A 16,077-nucleotide genomic window follows, 5' to 3' on the forward strand; every position below is an offset into this window, starting at 1 on the left:
CTCTTGGCAGAAAGATAGTATCCAAAGTTACTGCCCTGATCACCATTATTGATGATACCTATGATGCATATGGTACCCTCCAAGAACTTCAGCTCTTCACTGATGCGATTGAAAGGTTTGATGATACAGGCCCATATCTTCACTTGACTATATATGCTCCTTATCCTTTTTTTTTTTCCCCCTATTAGCTTTAGAAGAGGTATATAAGTTCTTTAAAAATCTTTAGGTAGGAGGAATGTTGTATGTTTAGCCTTCCCTGCACCCACACACATAACCCCATTTTTTTGCGGTGAGGGGTGTATTTTAATTTACTTATTTTTGTGAGATGCGTGATTTTCAGGTGGGACCTTAATGCCATGGATGGACTCCCTGAATACATGAAGGTGATATATTCGAAAATTTTAGATTTTTACAATGAGCTTGAGGTGGAGCTGAGAAAGGATGGACAATCTTATCGTGTTAACTATGCAAAAGAAGTGGTGTGTCATCAATAACTCTAATACTGGTTCATCCTTTTGTTTATTTATTTCTCTTTTAAATGATGATCATTTTTATTTTTTTTTAAAGGTACGAAGATGATCAGATTTTACAAACACATAAAACAAAAGTTTATTTTTGATTAAAAAAAAAAAAAACTTAAAATTCTAATGATGACCAATATGGGTTCATTTGTTTTTAATGTTATTTCAGTTGAAAATACCGGTTAGAACCTACTTTAAACAGGCCAAATGGTTTAATGATGGATATATTCCAACATTTGAAGAGTATGTGCAAACTGCATCAATCAGCATTGCATGTTCCTTTATAATAGTCAGTTCCCTAGTTGGCATGAGAGGAGATGTTGTGACAAAGGAAGTCTTTGATTGGGCAATGAAGGAATCTAACAAGCTTGTTAAGGCTTCAAACTTAATTGGAAGGCTTTTGAATGATATGAAGTCCCACAAGGTAATTAAATTAAGTTCAAATTAATTTTCTTTCTTTCTTTAGCTTTCCAATTCCTAATCAAAATTTTAATATTTTTGAAGTCTGAGCAAGAGAGATGACACGTTTGTTCTGCTGTGGAATGCTACATGAAGCAATATGATGAATTTAATAGAAGAGTGGTGGAGGCATGGAAAGATATGAATGAAGAATTCATGAAACTACGGATGACTACCGCCGCCAACAATCACGGCGCCGCCGCCGCCTCCCCCGCCAATGCCGTGGCTGTCCCATTGCCGGTTCTGTTACGTCCTGTCAACTTTGTTCGTATGGTTGAGCTGCTCTACTTGTATAAAGATGGTTTCACACTTCCACATGAAGTGTTGAAGGAAAACATCACCTCGTTGTTTTTCCATCCCATAGCCATGTAGTACTGATCAAGTACTTGCATGTATGGGAGTAGTAGTAATCATTAGTATTTAGAGTTTTCGCAATGGATAACTGTATTAATAAGTGCAGAAAAAGATTATTTATACTAGGAGACACTGCAATGGATAACTGTATAATTAATGAGTGCAAAATAGATTCTACTGGGTGGGTAAGAACGGATCTGATAATATCATTTTCTACTTTGATTGTGATTTTTATCTTTAGATCTTAGCCATCTTTGTAGAATCCCATCTCCAATAGAGTCTAGATCGAGTCCTTATATCAGAACCATTCTTTTATGGTGCCTGATCCACATATGGAAACTTTTATTTCCTTGGTGATGGTGATGGTGATGGTGATGGTGGGGGGATGCTGTTAGCTAGGGGTGTCACTTCCAGGCCCACACTGGTAGGCCCGATCGAGCCTGACACATTTATGACCTGACCTAGATTGGCCCGATTAATAAACAAGTTTGACACGTTTATAAACAGGTAGTACATGGTGTAGTCTAGCCCAATCGGCCCGACACATTTACAAGCTCGATTTAAACCGACTCATTTAAGCCCGCCCTAGCCCGACCCCTTTAATACTACTTGTATTTTTTTAAGGTTTTTTTTTTTTTTTTAATATTATTTGTATTTAGTGCTAAGGCTATGTGATATGTACAGTTGAGATGATGGTGATTGTTATCTGAACATTCATCTTTTTTAAGCACACTTTAATTGATTTAAACTTGTTCAACTTGGGTTGCGTAGGCATAGTTTAATTGATTTGAGTTCCGTTGGGTTAAAACCGAGTATCTTAGTAACTTTGTTGCTTCTATCTTTGGCTTAATCCATTTTAACTATGAGATCTTTTTTTGCTATGCCCATCTTTGCTTTATTTTATTGGTAATTCTTTCAAGTACATTGAAAAGACCAATTTTAAAGAATATCTGTTTAAAGTTAAATAGGTCAATAGCCCGGTTAAGGCCCGTTTATAACAGTCAAATTAAAGCTCGAGTCCGATCAACCCAATTATCAACCGTACCATGTCCGCGCTAACTAAGCCCGTTTAGCTAAACGGGTGTTCATGGTGCAACCCTAGAAATTGGCTGAGCCCGGCTTAGCCCAACCAATTGACACCCCTATTGCTGCCCTTGCACTATGGACCAGGGAGAAGGCCGACAATTTTTCAATAGGTCTCTATAAGATTTGTAGTTAAATATCTTCTTCAAAAGAACAACCTAAAGCACAAGGCTCCCACTACCATATGATCTAAGAGGGGCAAATGTTCGTGGATAGCTTTATGTATGTCTTCCTCACCATGACCATTATCATGGTGAAGACTTAGAGTGATGTTGGGAGTGAGAGAGTTTAACTTAAAAAAAAAAAAAAAGGGGTAATTTACCGCATCACCCCTTGGAGAATGTCACAATTATAAAAACACCCTTCTATTTTATCAAATTAGACTCGACCCTCTGCTATCGTCACTGTTAAGGAATATACCTTATATGCTGATGTCAGCAACAATATTTTATTTTATATACCAAAATATCCTTATTAAATATGAAGTACTGAAAATACCCATTGTAATAAGTTCCTATTTATTTCACCCAAATTCATTTATTTGGTCCCTATTCCATCGGCGATCTTTCAGAGTAGTGACAATGGACGGCAAAACGCACGCACACACACGGTTGGGAAGAGGAAGAAAGGGAGAAGAGAGAAGAAATGACTAAAGAAAAATAAAAAATGAGTGAAACGTTACTCAAATCTGCCCCTTCTTGACCCTAAACCTGTAGTTTTCTAACTCTCTCTCCATCTCTCAATTGAGGATTTATCAACCAAAGGGTCACAGTTGGCGGAGACTTTTCTGGATAAATCATGAATCTTTCCTTACGAAGATCTCATTTCAATAAAGTGAAATAACTCAAAAATTTCCGAGTCCAGATCTTCCACAAATTTGATCCATGTTCGGGTTTCAACTCCTAACCGCCTTTGAATTAAAGATCTCAACAAAGGGGTCCCTGTTTTCATGGAAATTACCAGATCCGACCTCGATCTTCACTAGATCATTCTTTGATTCACTGGATCTCTCATCACTATCAAAGAAGAACCCTTAACGCCTTATGGTTCAACAAATTAAATTAAAACACAAATCAACAAACAAAAAAGCACATACTTTTATCTCTTGACTTAACAGTGAATACAAAAAGGTAGGGAAAGGGAGGAATTACCGAAAATCATTGGATTGGGTGGACTTGGATAGCCGTCGACAGTGGTGTTGTGCCGTTGGTGAAGGTGAGAATAGGTAGAGGTGAAGAGGAATTGGGTTAAAATGAATTTTAGTGAAAAGGGTAAAATGGTCACTTTATCTCTTGACTTAACAGTGACTGACGGTAAGGTCTAAGTCTAATTTGGTGAAACAAAAAGGGTATTCGAGAAGAGGTGAAGACTCAAAGTAATTGAGTGGAAAAAGAGAGAGAGAGGTGTGGAATTTAAAATTGTTTAGGTGTTTGGTTTAACACAAAATCAACAATTTTTAACATGAAATCTAAATCAAACCAAATTGATAAAGATTCTATTTTCATAGACTAAAATCAAACCAAACTTGTAATTATATCTAATCTTTATATTTGGATTTTTTTTTTTTTTATAGATAGAGAGGGAAGTAGGTAATAGCTAGGAGACTCAAACTCGAGACCTCTTAGTGAGCATGGATTTTTTACACATCACAATTCACCAATGATGCTAGGCAGTTGTTGTTTTTATATTTGGATCTTATCCAATCTTTCCTCAATTAATTCAAGATAGCCGTTGATTTGTCAACTTCTTCAAAAACTCTCGATTTTTCACCAAAATCATTATTCCTACTTTGATACATTCAATGGACCTGACCGACCTTTCAAAAAAATTATTATTATTATTATTATTATTTTATATTTAGATAGGGGAAGGTAACAACTAACAGACTAACAGGAGACTTCTCGAAGTAAAGACCTTTGTACCTTCATGTATAGTAGGCCTACTAATTATGAAGCCCATGGTTTAGTAACCCATTATCCAATCCTCTGCTGCAAGCCTGCAAGTCTGCACCAACTAGACCCAACCCGTGACAGGATTTAGGACCCGACCTAGAAGCTTGACCCGTTGGACTGACCAAGTTGGAGTGGTTGATCGAGTAACATGTTTCTGCAAACCAATTCCTTATCTTTCTGTTGCTTTTATAAAGGAAGAAGAACACAAATGTAATCCATTCTCAAAAATTAAAGTTACCAAACGATTTTTTTATATTTATATATATATATATTTTTTAAATGAAAACTTAAAATTAAGAAGAAATAAAGGCACCGTTTGATAACATTTTTGCTGTTTCTGTGTCCAGATACAGCAGAAACGGCTTTTCACGTTTTCGGAAACAAAATCAAATTTTTTGGTGTTTGATAAACCTGTTTCTCGAAACGTTTTTTGCAGATATAATGCCACTAAAAAACCCAATAAGATCATCGGATGACCATAAGGGAGAGAGAGTTCGGTTACCTCTTTTTAAGTTTAAATAGTTGAAAGATTTATCGGACACAAAAACCTTTTTTTTTTTTTCTTTCAAATTCATATCTAAAAACAATGAAACAAGTCTGACTCGTTTCGTCAAAGTCATTTCTAGAATTGTAAATAGGCATAAATTTTGATTTATGTTTCTAGAAACGAGTGAAATTGAACAATTTTATCAACGCTTTTTAGGTTGTTTCTCCATTTTCTGAGAACAAAAAAAACGCAGAAACTGCAGAAATAGAACGTTGTCAACCAGTGCCTATATAGTTGAACAATTCTTTTATTTATGGGACCCACATGTTCAAAAATAAAAAGAATTAAAATGATGTCCAAATCAAGATGTTCTCACATCATCTTCAAATACCAGATTTGGGCACTGATTTAGCTAGAGGTAGACTAGATAGCTAAACAATTCTTTCATTTGTGAGACCCACATATCCAAAAATCAAAGTGAAATGAAATTGGCCACCATTAGGCTAAGTTAGTGTTCTCAAATACAATAGGATTCAATTCCACAATGTTCTCTCTTTTTTACTTTGGCTCTTCAATATGAAACTGCCATCACTACGCTAAGCTAGTGTTGGTTGACCACATACATTAAATTCATAAATTTCAAGCTTTCGCTAAGGTAGTTTATTTATTTTTCTAATTATGCTCTCCTTGGTGGTAAAATAATAAGGCAAAAAACTGGCATGCCGCCTATGTGCTACACACTATTGCCCATTTGTCTCTCTTTCCCTCCTTTGAAATGACTTACACTGCTCTTGTATAATGCACGTCCTACCCTCCATTGCTACCACCAGTTATCATTCGACGAACGGATGACACGTCTATCCCCCTAATGCCTACTCATTACATGACGCCTTCGTCCCTATAAAAGGTGGGGAAGATCATAATTTACACGACCTTACCCTTACTTTGTTAAGATAATGCTACATATCTATCATGTTGCTACGTATTGACCACTTTGTCAAGTTTTTATGGCCATGGATAGGCTGGATCAGCCTCATCAGCTCACATCATGATTCACACACCTCCTCTGTCCTTAACTCAAAGTTCTGTGGTTACATGCACTACCTCTCTATCTTACCAGAATGGGATTTCTATTCTTCTTCTTCATCATCATCTAGTTATCATTCTCCTTTGTATTCTTTGTCATCCATTCTTTCAATCCATTTAAAAACAAAAAAGAGAAGCAAACAACCATGAGGATAGGTTCACACGGTGGATACACTTTTATCACACATCCAAAAGAAGATTGACAGTACAAGAATGATACTCTCACTCAAAACTACAGAAACAGGGTCAAATCAGTATTCAATTTCAAAAAAGATGGACAGCTGGTGATGGATTTTTTCTTTTTCGTTTTTTTCGTAAGATGTAACCACAGAACCTTGAAATTTGGGAATATTGACAAATCTTTGTGGGGACATACATGAAAGAGATTCCTCTCCCTATTAATAATGAGTTTGGATCAGGTCCATATGAAACCTAAGTTCATAATTCTCGTACGCTTTTCTTATGACACGCGTCCAAGGCATCACGGTGGAAAGAAATAACGTTATGTTATCTAATTTTTTATTCCTATTTTATTAAAATCATTAAATAAAATTTTAAGTTGGATGGATTTGTAGAGGAGGGCAGACAAAAGAGAATGGGGTGAGGTTGTAGGGTTGGGGGGGGGGGGAGGTAGGTAAGGGAATGGGTAGGCCCAAGAGAAGTAGGAAATAAGGGAGTGCTGTCGTATTTACTGTATTTATTGAAGAAGAAGAAGTGTGGGTTCCCACTTAAAGTTTCATTTAATATTTTAATAAATAAGAATTAGAAATTAGATAACATAGAATTATCTCCACAAAGATGCCTAAGACGCATACATATGGAAAGCATACGAAAATTGTAAGCTCAGGTTCTTATATGAGGACCTGACCTGAACTCATTAGGGGTGAGGAACATCTCCCATGATACGTCATCACAAAGATCTATCATTGTATGTAAATTTCAAAGTTGTTACATCTTACCAAACAAAAGTATATATATATATATCTGTGATTATAAAGAAGTAATGCATATCTGCATAAAGCTATGTGGTTATTTGCAAAGCCTAAAGTTCTATCCTTACATCTTATCAAAAAATCATGTGATTATAAAGACTTCATGCATATCATCATAAAGCTATGTGGTTCTATGAAAAGCTTAAACTTTTGTCATTACATCTTATCAAAATAATAATAATGATAATATATGTGGTTATAAACACATGGTGTTCTATCGTTATTTGCGAAGGTCACAGCTCAAAATTCAACCATTAGATTTGAAGAAAAAAAATTGGATGTAATCAAGTAGCTACGACCCCTAATAGAATCTAGGTAAACAGAAAATATCCTCCAAAGATGGAATTTTTCACACCTGTCCCTCCCCCTCCCCAAAAACGATGGGAACGTGATAAGTACATAGAAAAATATTCTAGAGACCAATATACCTATAAAAGGAGTCAGCTTTGGATAATTGTATTAATAAGGGAAAATAATCCTCTGTTTTTCTCATCCATGTTTTTCCTTGTTTTGCTACCTGCAGAACGCGACACGTGGACAACTTTAAGACCAACGCACCGGATGTAATAATCTTCACCCAATCTTGACCGTTGGTCTCCTTGTTGTCCACGTGTCGCGTTCTGTAGGTAGCAAAACAAGGAAAAACATGGATGAGAAAAACAGAGGATTTTGATCCATTAATAAGTGCAAAGAAAAGTTTATATATACTTTGGAGACACTGCAATGGATAACTGTATTATTAATGAGTGCAAAATAGTATTATTAATGAGTGCAAAATAGATTCTACTGGGTAGGTAAGAATGGATTTGATAATATCATTTTCCATTCTACTTTGATTGTGATTTTTATCTTTAGATCTTAGTCATCTTTGTAAAATCCCATCTCAAATAGGGTCTGAATCAGGTCCTCATACGAGAACCATTTTCTTATAGTCTCTGATCCACACATGGAATCCACAAGATCTAAGCTCTCTCAAATAAAGGTTATTCTGATCATCAAACTCCTATTTCTTTGGTGATGGAGGGGGGATGCTGTTGGCTAGGGGTGTCAATTCCCAGCCTACACTGGTAGGCCCATCCAAGCCCGACATGTTTATGGCCCGACCTAGACCGGCTCGATTAATAACATTTATAAATAGGTAGTACACGGTGCAGTCGCCTAGCCCAACGGGTGCCTGACCGGCCCAATTTGAACCGACTCATTTAAGCTCGACCTAGCCCGTCCCCTTTAATTGCTTGTATTTTTTATTTTTTTTTTAATATTATTTGTATTTAGTGCTAAGGCTATTGGATATGTACAGTTGAGATGATGGTGATTGTTATCTGAACATTCATCTTTTTCAAACATAGTTTAATTGATTTAAACTTGCTCAACTTGGGTTGTGTAGGCATAGTTTAATTGATTTGAGTTCCGCTGTGTGGTCCTGAAGGGTATAGACGAAGTGTTTCCTTGATTATTGCTTGGAGATACTCAAGCTTATCAATATATTTTTCTTTCACATTCCTATCCTTCCCAACATGGAAGCCCAATTCATCTTGAGCCTTTGTTAAGACTTTCTTGTGGTTTAGTAATAGAGAGAGAACCCATGAAAAGCATAATGTGGCATCTAAGCCACCTACAACAAAAATCTGCATAATAAATATCAATTTACTCCCAATTGGTTTTTTTTTTGAATGGGCCCACCACTTTGGTTGCTCGAAGGACGATTACTCCCATTGGTTTCACTATTTACTATTTGGCAGTACATGAGTTAGTGATAGAGAACCACAATCCCACATATATATACATATATATATATATATATATATATCCATGGACAAATTTTAGTCCAAAGTAATGAAGGTAAACTGCTCAAACTTTGATCCAAAGTTTGTATAAAATTACAAAAATGCCATCAAGGGTGGAACTTGGTGCTATGAGGAAGTGGCTCCATTTGTGACCAAAGTGGTCTCGGGTTCAAGTCAAGAAACAATCTCTATGGGAAGCGGGGGTATAGAGAAGGTTGCATACGACCTCCCCAGGCCCCATAATGTCGGGAGCTTCATGCATGAGCATGCCCCTCCCCTAAGCATATAGAGATGAATATAAAATGGGTAAAAAACCCTCTAGGCATAATAAACAGAGCTGGCTCCTCTCCAACGACCATTAGAATTTGTTTGAAACTAAATTCTAATCTACCAAGCTTTTATGGACACTAAAATCCAATATGATTTTTCAATTTGAAATCATTTCCCATTCTTTTGAATTTTCACATTTAATATTAATTACATTTAAACCTTAAAAAGGGTATAATACGGTTATCTTTAAAATCCACGTATTAAACGGTTTTTTTGGATTGATACGCCAAATTACAAACTTTTGAATTAAAGTTTCATTTAATAATTTAATAAATAAGAATAAAAACTTAGATAACATAATGTTATCTCCACAGAGATGCTTAAGACGTGTATCATATGAAAAGCATATGAAAATTGTGAGCTTAGGTTCTTGTACGAGGACCTGATCTGAACTCATTAGGGGAGAGGAACCTCTTCCATGATACATCATCACAAAGATCTATCATTGTACGTAAATTTCAAAGTTCTATCGTTACATCTTACCAAGCAAAAGAATATATATTTATGATTATAAAGAAGTAATGCATATCAGCATAAAGTTATGTGGTTATATGCAAAGCCTAAAGTTCTGTCCTTACATCTTATCAAAAGATCATGTGATTATAAAGACTTAATGCATATCATCATAGGGCTATGTGGTTATATGAAAAGCTTAAACTTTTGTCATTACATCTTATTAAAATAATTATAATGATAATATATGTGATTGCAAACACATGGTGTTCTATCATTATTTGTGAAGGTCACAACTCAGAATTCAATCGTTAGATTTGAAATAAAAGTCGGTTGTAATCAAGTAGCTACAACCCTGATAGAATCTAGGTAAGTAGAAAATACCCTCCTAAGATGGAATTATTCACACATGTCACTCCCCCTCCCCAAAAACGATGGGAATGTGATATGTATGTAGAAAAATATTCTAAAGGCCAATATACCTATAAAAGGAGTCACATTGTTCCTTCATAGTTGCGCTCACTTCAATTCCATCTTATTTCGAAACCTAATCCATCATTCTATTTCTCTGATCCATTTCAGTTTTTATCTTTAATTTTAGCATGTCTCTCCAGTCTTCTTTTGTTGCCTCTCCAAATGCAAACACAAAGATCATTCGGCCTTTAGCTAATTTCCATCCTAGCATTTGGGGTGATCACTTCATCACACATGCTCCTAGTCAAGATATGGTAATTGGTTTATTTACTTTTTGTTTATTGGTTGGATACCTAATTCTGCGATATTATAAGATCAAATGTAAATTTTATCATTGAATCATTGAATACCTACTAAATGGTTTAAATATATCATGTATCAAATTCAAATCCCCTTGTATATTCATGCACCCATTTAGTCGTTTTTTATATTCATGTCAAATTTCAAGATTTTCAATGATTTGTAGTTGTCATATGGCCAACTCTGTTTGGAATAAAACTTGACATGAATAGAAGACCCCTTAGGATTGGTTTACGTACCCCCAAAATTTGAGACTAACCCGATTTACCATGTGGTCAAAGTAGGCACGTAACAATGTCTAGGATGATGTCCAACGCCAAAAAAAAAAAAAAACCTTCTCTTACTAATTTATTTCGAAATTGCAATTTTTAGTTGGAGTGAGAGAGAGAGAGATGAAGCCCTTACTTATTTGCTAATGAAAATCTGAGAGCTTCTTAGTGGTGGAGATCAATGGTTGGGGCCACTTGTGGATCTCTATTGTGGTTTCAAGTTTCTAAGGTATGATGGATGCATCCATCTCCTTTCTTTGTGAATCATGCCTTCTACCTGGCTAGGAAATCATACTTTTCCATTATGTAAATAGATCGATTGGTGGAGGCGTTTCTCATTTCTTCCTTTTTTTTGTGCTCTTGCTCGGATAGCTTTCACTATTGGCTGGTTACTGACTGGTCTAGATCATCCTGTTCACTCTTCCTTCTAGGATCAAGGGCTTTCCCCTTACTACACCCATCGTCCTTGGCTATTAGTTATTGAGCTCAATAAAGGAGTGAACCTGGCCTGGTGGTTCCATTCACTTGTTCACCCCCTTCTTAGCGTTGTTTAGTATCAAGTAGGATTGGGAAGCCCTATTTTCGCAAGTCAGTCACCGCACTTCTAAATAACCATCTAAAATAGACCCCTTGCTCCACGCCCAACTATGTCTGACATAGAAGGCGTAGGCGGGCAGCATTCCCTTGTCCATTAAATTCAATCCATTAAACATAAAATATTCTTATAAACGTAAATTCGATTTGGGGCTTTTACAATGAAGGATAGAATGGTAAGTTCACCCTATTTCAACGTTAGTTTGGTCATTTAGTAAACTATAACCCGTTGAACAGAGATCAACTAACGTTGTGGACCTATCAGTTATTCAGTTATGAAAGTGGGGGTAGTACGTGATATTTTTCAAAAAAGTTGGTGTCACGTGGAATTAGATTAGTTACAAGTGTATATTATTCATTCATCTAAAAAAAAAAAAATCCTTCTAATAAATATATATATGTTTGTTAGATAATTTATTGCTTGATGAATAGTGAATATGCTTGTATGTTTGCTCCCAAATTTTTAAGGACTCATATGAGCAACATATAAAGTGCAGGCCCTATTATTGTTGTGTATGTTTTCTTAATCTGAATTTTGAAACAATGCCTTCTAGAAGATGAATGAAGCTTGTTCCCTTGAACAAGTTGAAGAATTGAAAGAAGAAGTGAGGAGGATGTTGGTGGCTGATGCTAATGAGTCTTTAAAGAAACTGAGATTGATTGATTCATTGCAAAGGCTTGGTGTGGCATACCACTTTGAAGGAGAGATGGAGGAGGCACTGAAGCAAATACATGATGCCCCAAATCATGGTTTTGATGATAACAATGACAACCTTTATACCGTGGCTTTGCGGTTTCGTTTACTGAGACAACAAGGGTATTATGTCCCTAGTGGTAAGTCCTTAACTGGCTAGCTAACTCAATCTTGCATGGTCTGCCTTTGTTGGTGTCTGTGTTATGATCCCATATTATTCATATTGGGGATTGATCTCACATCTCTTTCAAAGGTGATTTGAAGTGGGTTGATATATATGGTCTTGGGTTCCCTCATTTTGCAAGCTAGTCTCACATCTCTTTCAAAGGTGATTTGAAGTGGGTTGATATATATGGTCTTGGGTTCCCTCATTTTGCAAGCTAGTTTTTAGAGTTGAGTTCTCCTGAAGTCCGTATCAACATTAACTTTCACCTTATTACATTTGAGGGTACATGGAGAGGATATTCTAGATGAAGCCTTGGAGTTCACAACCACTAGACTTAATTCCATAGTCACCAATGATCATCCTCTTGCAACACAAGTGATATATGCCTTGAAACAACCCATCCACAAGAGGGTACCAAGGATTGAAGCTAGGCACTACATCTCTATTTACCAACAAGACAAGACAAAGAATGAAACTCTTCTTAAACTTGCAAAACTAGATTTCAATCTACTACAGTTCATCCACCACCAAGAGCTAATCCAACTCTCAAAGTAAGCTAATTCTATCTCATCTCATTTATGTATCATATTGTAGCCCTATTAATTAAAGATACTCACACTTTGGAAGATCGTAGTGTGAGTTCGTTGTTACTCATGTATAAATATTGCAGATGGTGGAACGAATTAGGGTTTGTATCAAAGCTACCTTATGCCAGAGACCGACTTGTGGAGTCCTATTTTGTTGCAGTGGGGATGTATTTTGAGCCTCATTATGCTCTTGGCAGAAAGATAGTATCCAAAGTTACTCTTCACTGATGCGATTGAAAGGTTTGATAATACAGGCCCATATCTTCACTTGACTATATATGCTCCTTATCCTTTTTTTTTTTTTTCGAATGTTGTATGTTTAGCCTTCCCTGCACCCACACACATAACGCCATTTTTTGGCGGTGAGGGGTGTATTTTAATTTACTTATTTTTGTGAGATGCGTAATTTTCAGGTGGGACCTTAATGCCATGGATGGACTCCCTGAATACATGAAGGTGATATATTCTACAATTTTAGATTTTTACAATGAGCTTGAGGTGGAGCTGAGAAAGGATGGACAATCTTATCGTGTTAACTATGCAAAAGAAGTGGTGTGTGTCATCAATAACTCTAATACTGGTTCATCCTTTTGTTTATTTATTTCTCTTTTAAATGATGATCATTTTTATTTTTTTTAAAGGTACGAAGATGATCAGATTTTACAAACACATAAAACAAAAGTTTATTTTTGATTAATCTGTTAGACAAATTAAGTTCAAATTAGAATGTTAAAAAAAAGTTAGAACCTACTTTAAAGAGGCCAAATGGTTTAATGATGGATATTTTCCAACATTCGAAGAGTATATGCAAACTGCATCAATCAGCATTCCAAGTTTCAATCTAATAGTCAGTTCCTTGGTTGGCATGAGAGAAGATGTGACAAAGGAAACCTTTGATTGGGCAATGATGGAATCTAATAAGCTTGTTAAGGCTTCAAACTTAATTTCAATTAAATTAAGTTCAAATTAATTTTCTTTCTTTCTTTAGCTTTCCAATTCCTAATCAAAATTTCAATATTTTTGAAGTTTGAGCAAGAGAGAGGTCATATTTGTTCTGCCGTGGAGTGCTACATGAAGCAATATGATAATGTCTCAGAGGAAGACGTATATGATGAATTTAAGAGAAGAATGGTGGAGGCATGGAAAGATATGAATGAAGAATTCATGAAACTACGGATGACCACCGCCGCCAAAGCTGCCGCTGCCGCCGCGGCCAATGCGGTGGCTGTCCCATTGCCAGTTCTGTTACTTCCTGTCAACCTTGTTCGTATAGTTGAGCTGTTCTACTTGTATAAAGATGGTTTCACTCTTCCACATGAAGTGCTGAAGGAAAACATCACCTCGTTGTTTTTCAATCCCATACCCATGTAGTACCGATCAAGTACTTGCATGTATGGGAGTAGTAGTAATTATTAGTATTTAGAGATTTCGCAATGGATAACTGTATTAATAAGTGCAAAGAAAAGTTTATATATACTTTGGAGACACTGCAATGGATAACTGTATTATTAATGAGTGCAAAATAGATTCTACTTGGTAGGTAAGAATGGATTTGATAATATCATTTGCCATTCTACTTTGGTTGTGATTTTTATCTTTAGACCTTAGTCATCTTTGTAGAATCCCATCTCAAATTGAGTTTGAATCAGGTCCTCATACATGAACCATTTTCTTATAGTCTCTGATCCGCACATGGAATCCATAAGATCTAAGCTCTCTCAAATAAAGGTTATTCTGATAATCAAACTTCTATTTCTTTGGTGATGGTGATGGTGATGGCGGGGGGATGCTGCTTGCTAGGGGTGTCAATTCCTGGCCTACACTGGTAGGCCCGACCAAGCCCGACATGTTTATGGCCCAACCTAGACCAGCTCGATTAATAAAATTTATAACCAAGTAGTACACGGTGCAGTCGCCTAGCCCGACAGGCGCTTGACCCTTTTAATTGCTTGTATTTTTTTTTTTTAAACTTGCACTACGGACCAGGGAGAAGGTCGGAAATTTTTCAATAGGTCTCTACAAGATTTGAAGCCAAATACCTTCTTCAAAAGAGCAACCTAATGCACAAGCGTCCCACTACTGTAGGATCTAGAACTCACCATGACCATTATCATGGTGAAGACTCAGTGATATGAATTTTCATAAGGGAGTGAGTGAATTTAACTTAAAAAAAAAAAAGTATATCATATCTAATCTTTATATTTAGATCATATCCAATCTTTCCTCGGTTAATTCATGATCGTCGTTGATTTGTCAACTTCATTGAAATCTCCCGATGTGTCTCCAAATTCATCTGTCATGCTTGATACATTTTATGGATTTGAGTGACCTTTCAAAAAAATTATTATTGGCTGAGAGCATCCGAGCATGCACCCCGAGGTCCTTTTGGTCATTCAATGCTCACTGCATCACTGCATTCACTACAGAATATGTTTTTGCGAGGAAGGTAATAACTAAGAGACTCGAAGGGTAAACTTTTCGAAGTAAAGGCCTTTGTACCTTCATAAATTGTGGGCCAACCAATTATGAAGCCCATCGTTTAGTGACCCATTATCCAATACTCTGTTGCAAGCCTGCAACCAACAAGACCCAACCCGTGGCTGGATTTAGGACCCGACCTAGAAGCTTGACCTGTAGGCCCGATCCAGTTGGAGTAGTTGATCGATTAACATGTTTCTACAAACCAGTTCCTTATCTTTCTGTTGCTTTTATAAAGGAAGAAGAATACAAATGTAATCTATTCAAAAAACTAAAGTTACCAAACGATTTTTTTTATATTTATATTTATTTCGTATGAAAATGAAAACTTAAAATTAAGAAGAAATAAAATTGTTTACATCTCATCTTACTAGTCCCATATGTTGCATATTGTTTTTTAGTGATTCTACGTAAAAAATGTCATATGGTAACCACAAAATAAAATTGATTTTGTTACTTGGAAGAAACAGAAACCTGTATGGTTTGCATTTTTACATAAAATGCCATATTCACTATGGGTGTCAAAGTTGTGAATTTTAAATAAAATTTAAGGAAACCATTATTGCACAAATAGCTAAAATCGAAATAAGACATAAACAAGAATAATGATATGATCTAATATGATGGTCATATCCTTCTTGTGGATAATTCTTTAAATCATTATCATATTTGCGATCATCAATATCTTCATTGGGATGGTGGTTGTTTACCCACATGAAATGTTCTACATGGGTTTTATTTGCGGGACATTTGTAAAACCATAATGAGTCTTTTTTTTTTTGGCATGAGATACCTTCAACACCATCATGTGTCATTCACCTTGCATTTCTCTGTAAGAGAATTATATGCAACAGATCCACAAGTTATCTTAATTCGGAATTTTCTTCAGACTAATAGCATTGGTCAAAAAATTCTAGAAGTCGAGATTTTGTTTAAGATGTCGTACTAGAGACTCCAACAGTCCTCACATTAAATTAGTTGATAAGTTCATACTAGGTTGTTTAGATTTAG

General features: G+C 35.9%; 1 protein-coding gene across 1 annotated transcript; it reads left to right on the forward strand.

Annotated features, from left to right (window-relative positions):
• The first annotated feature begins 6 nt into the window (after positions 1-6).
• Positions 7-14,246, forward strand: LOC122090603 (probable sesquiterpene synthase). Its single transcript, XM_042660241.1, has 4 exons — positions 7-115; positions 341-479; positions 691-945; positions 13,615-14,246. Exons 2-4 carry the CDS (start codon positions 357-359, stop codon positions 13,957-13,959), a joined length of 723 nt encoding a protein of 240 aa, XP_042516175.1. The 5' UTR covers positions 7-115; positions 341-356; the 3' UTR covers positions 13,960-14,246.
• The last annotated feature ends 1,831 nt before the right edge of the window (positions 14,247-16,077 follow it).

The sequence above is a fragment of the Macadamia integrifolia genome, chromosome 10, assembly GCF_013358625.1.
Source record: "Macadamia integrifolia cultivar HAES 741 chromosome 10, SCU_Mint_v3, whole genome shotgun sequence".
Classification (NCBI taxonomy): Eukaryota; Viridiplantae; Streptophyta; class Magnoliopsida; order Proteales; family Proteaceae; genus Macadamia; species Macadamia integrifolia.

Coding starts and splice junctions, on each gene's coding strand:
- LOC122090603 (XM_042660241.1), top strand. CDS start 357: ATGGATGGACTCCCTGAATACATGAAGGTGATATATTCGAAAATTTTA. Junction 480..690: donor TTAACTATGCAAAAGAAGTG/GTGTGTCATCAA, acceptor ATGTTATTTCAG/TTGAAAATACCGGTTAGAAC. Junction 946..13,614: donor ATGATATGAAGTCCCACAAG/GTAATTAAATTA, acceptor ATATTTTTGAAG/TTTGAGCAAGAGAGAGGTCA.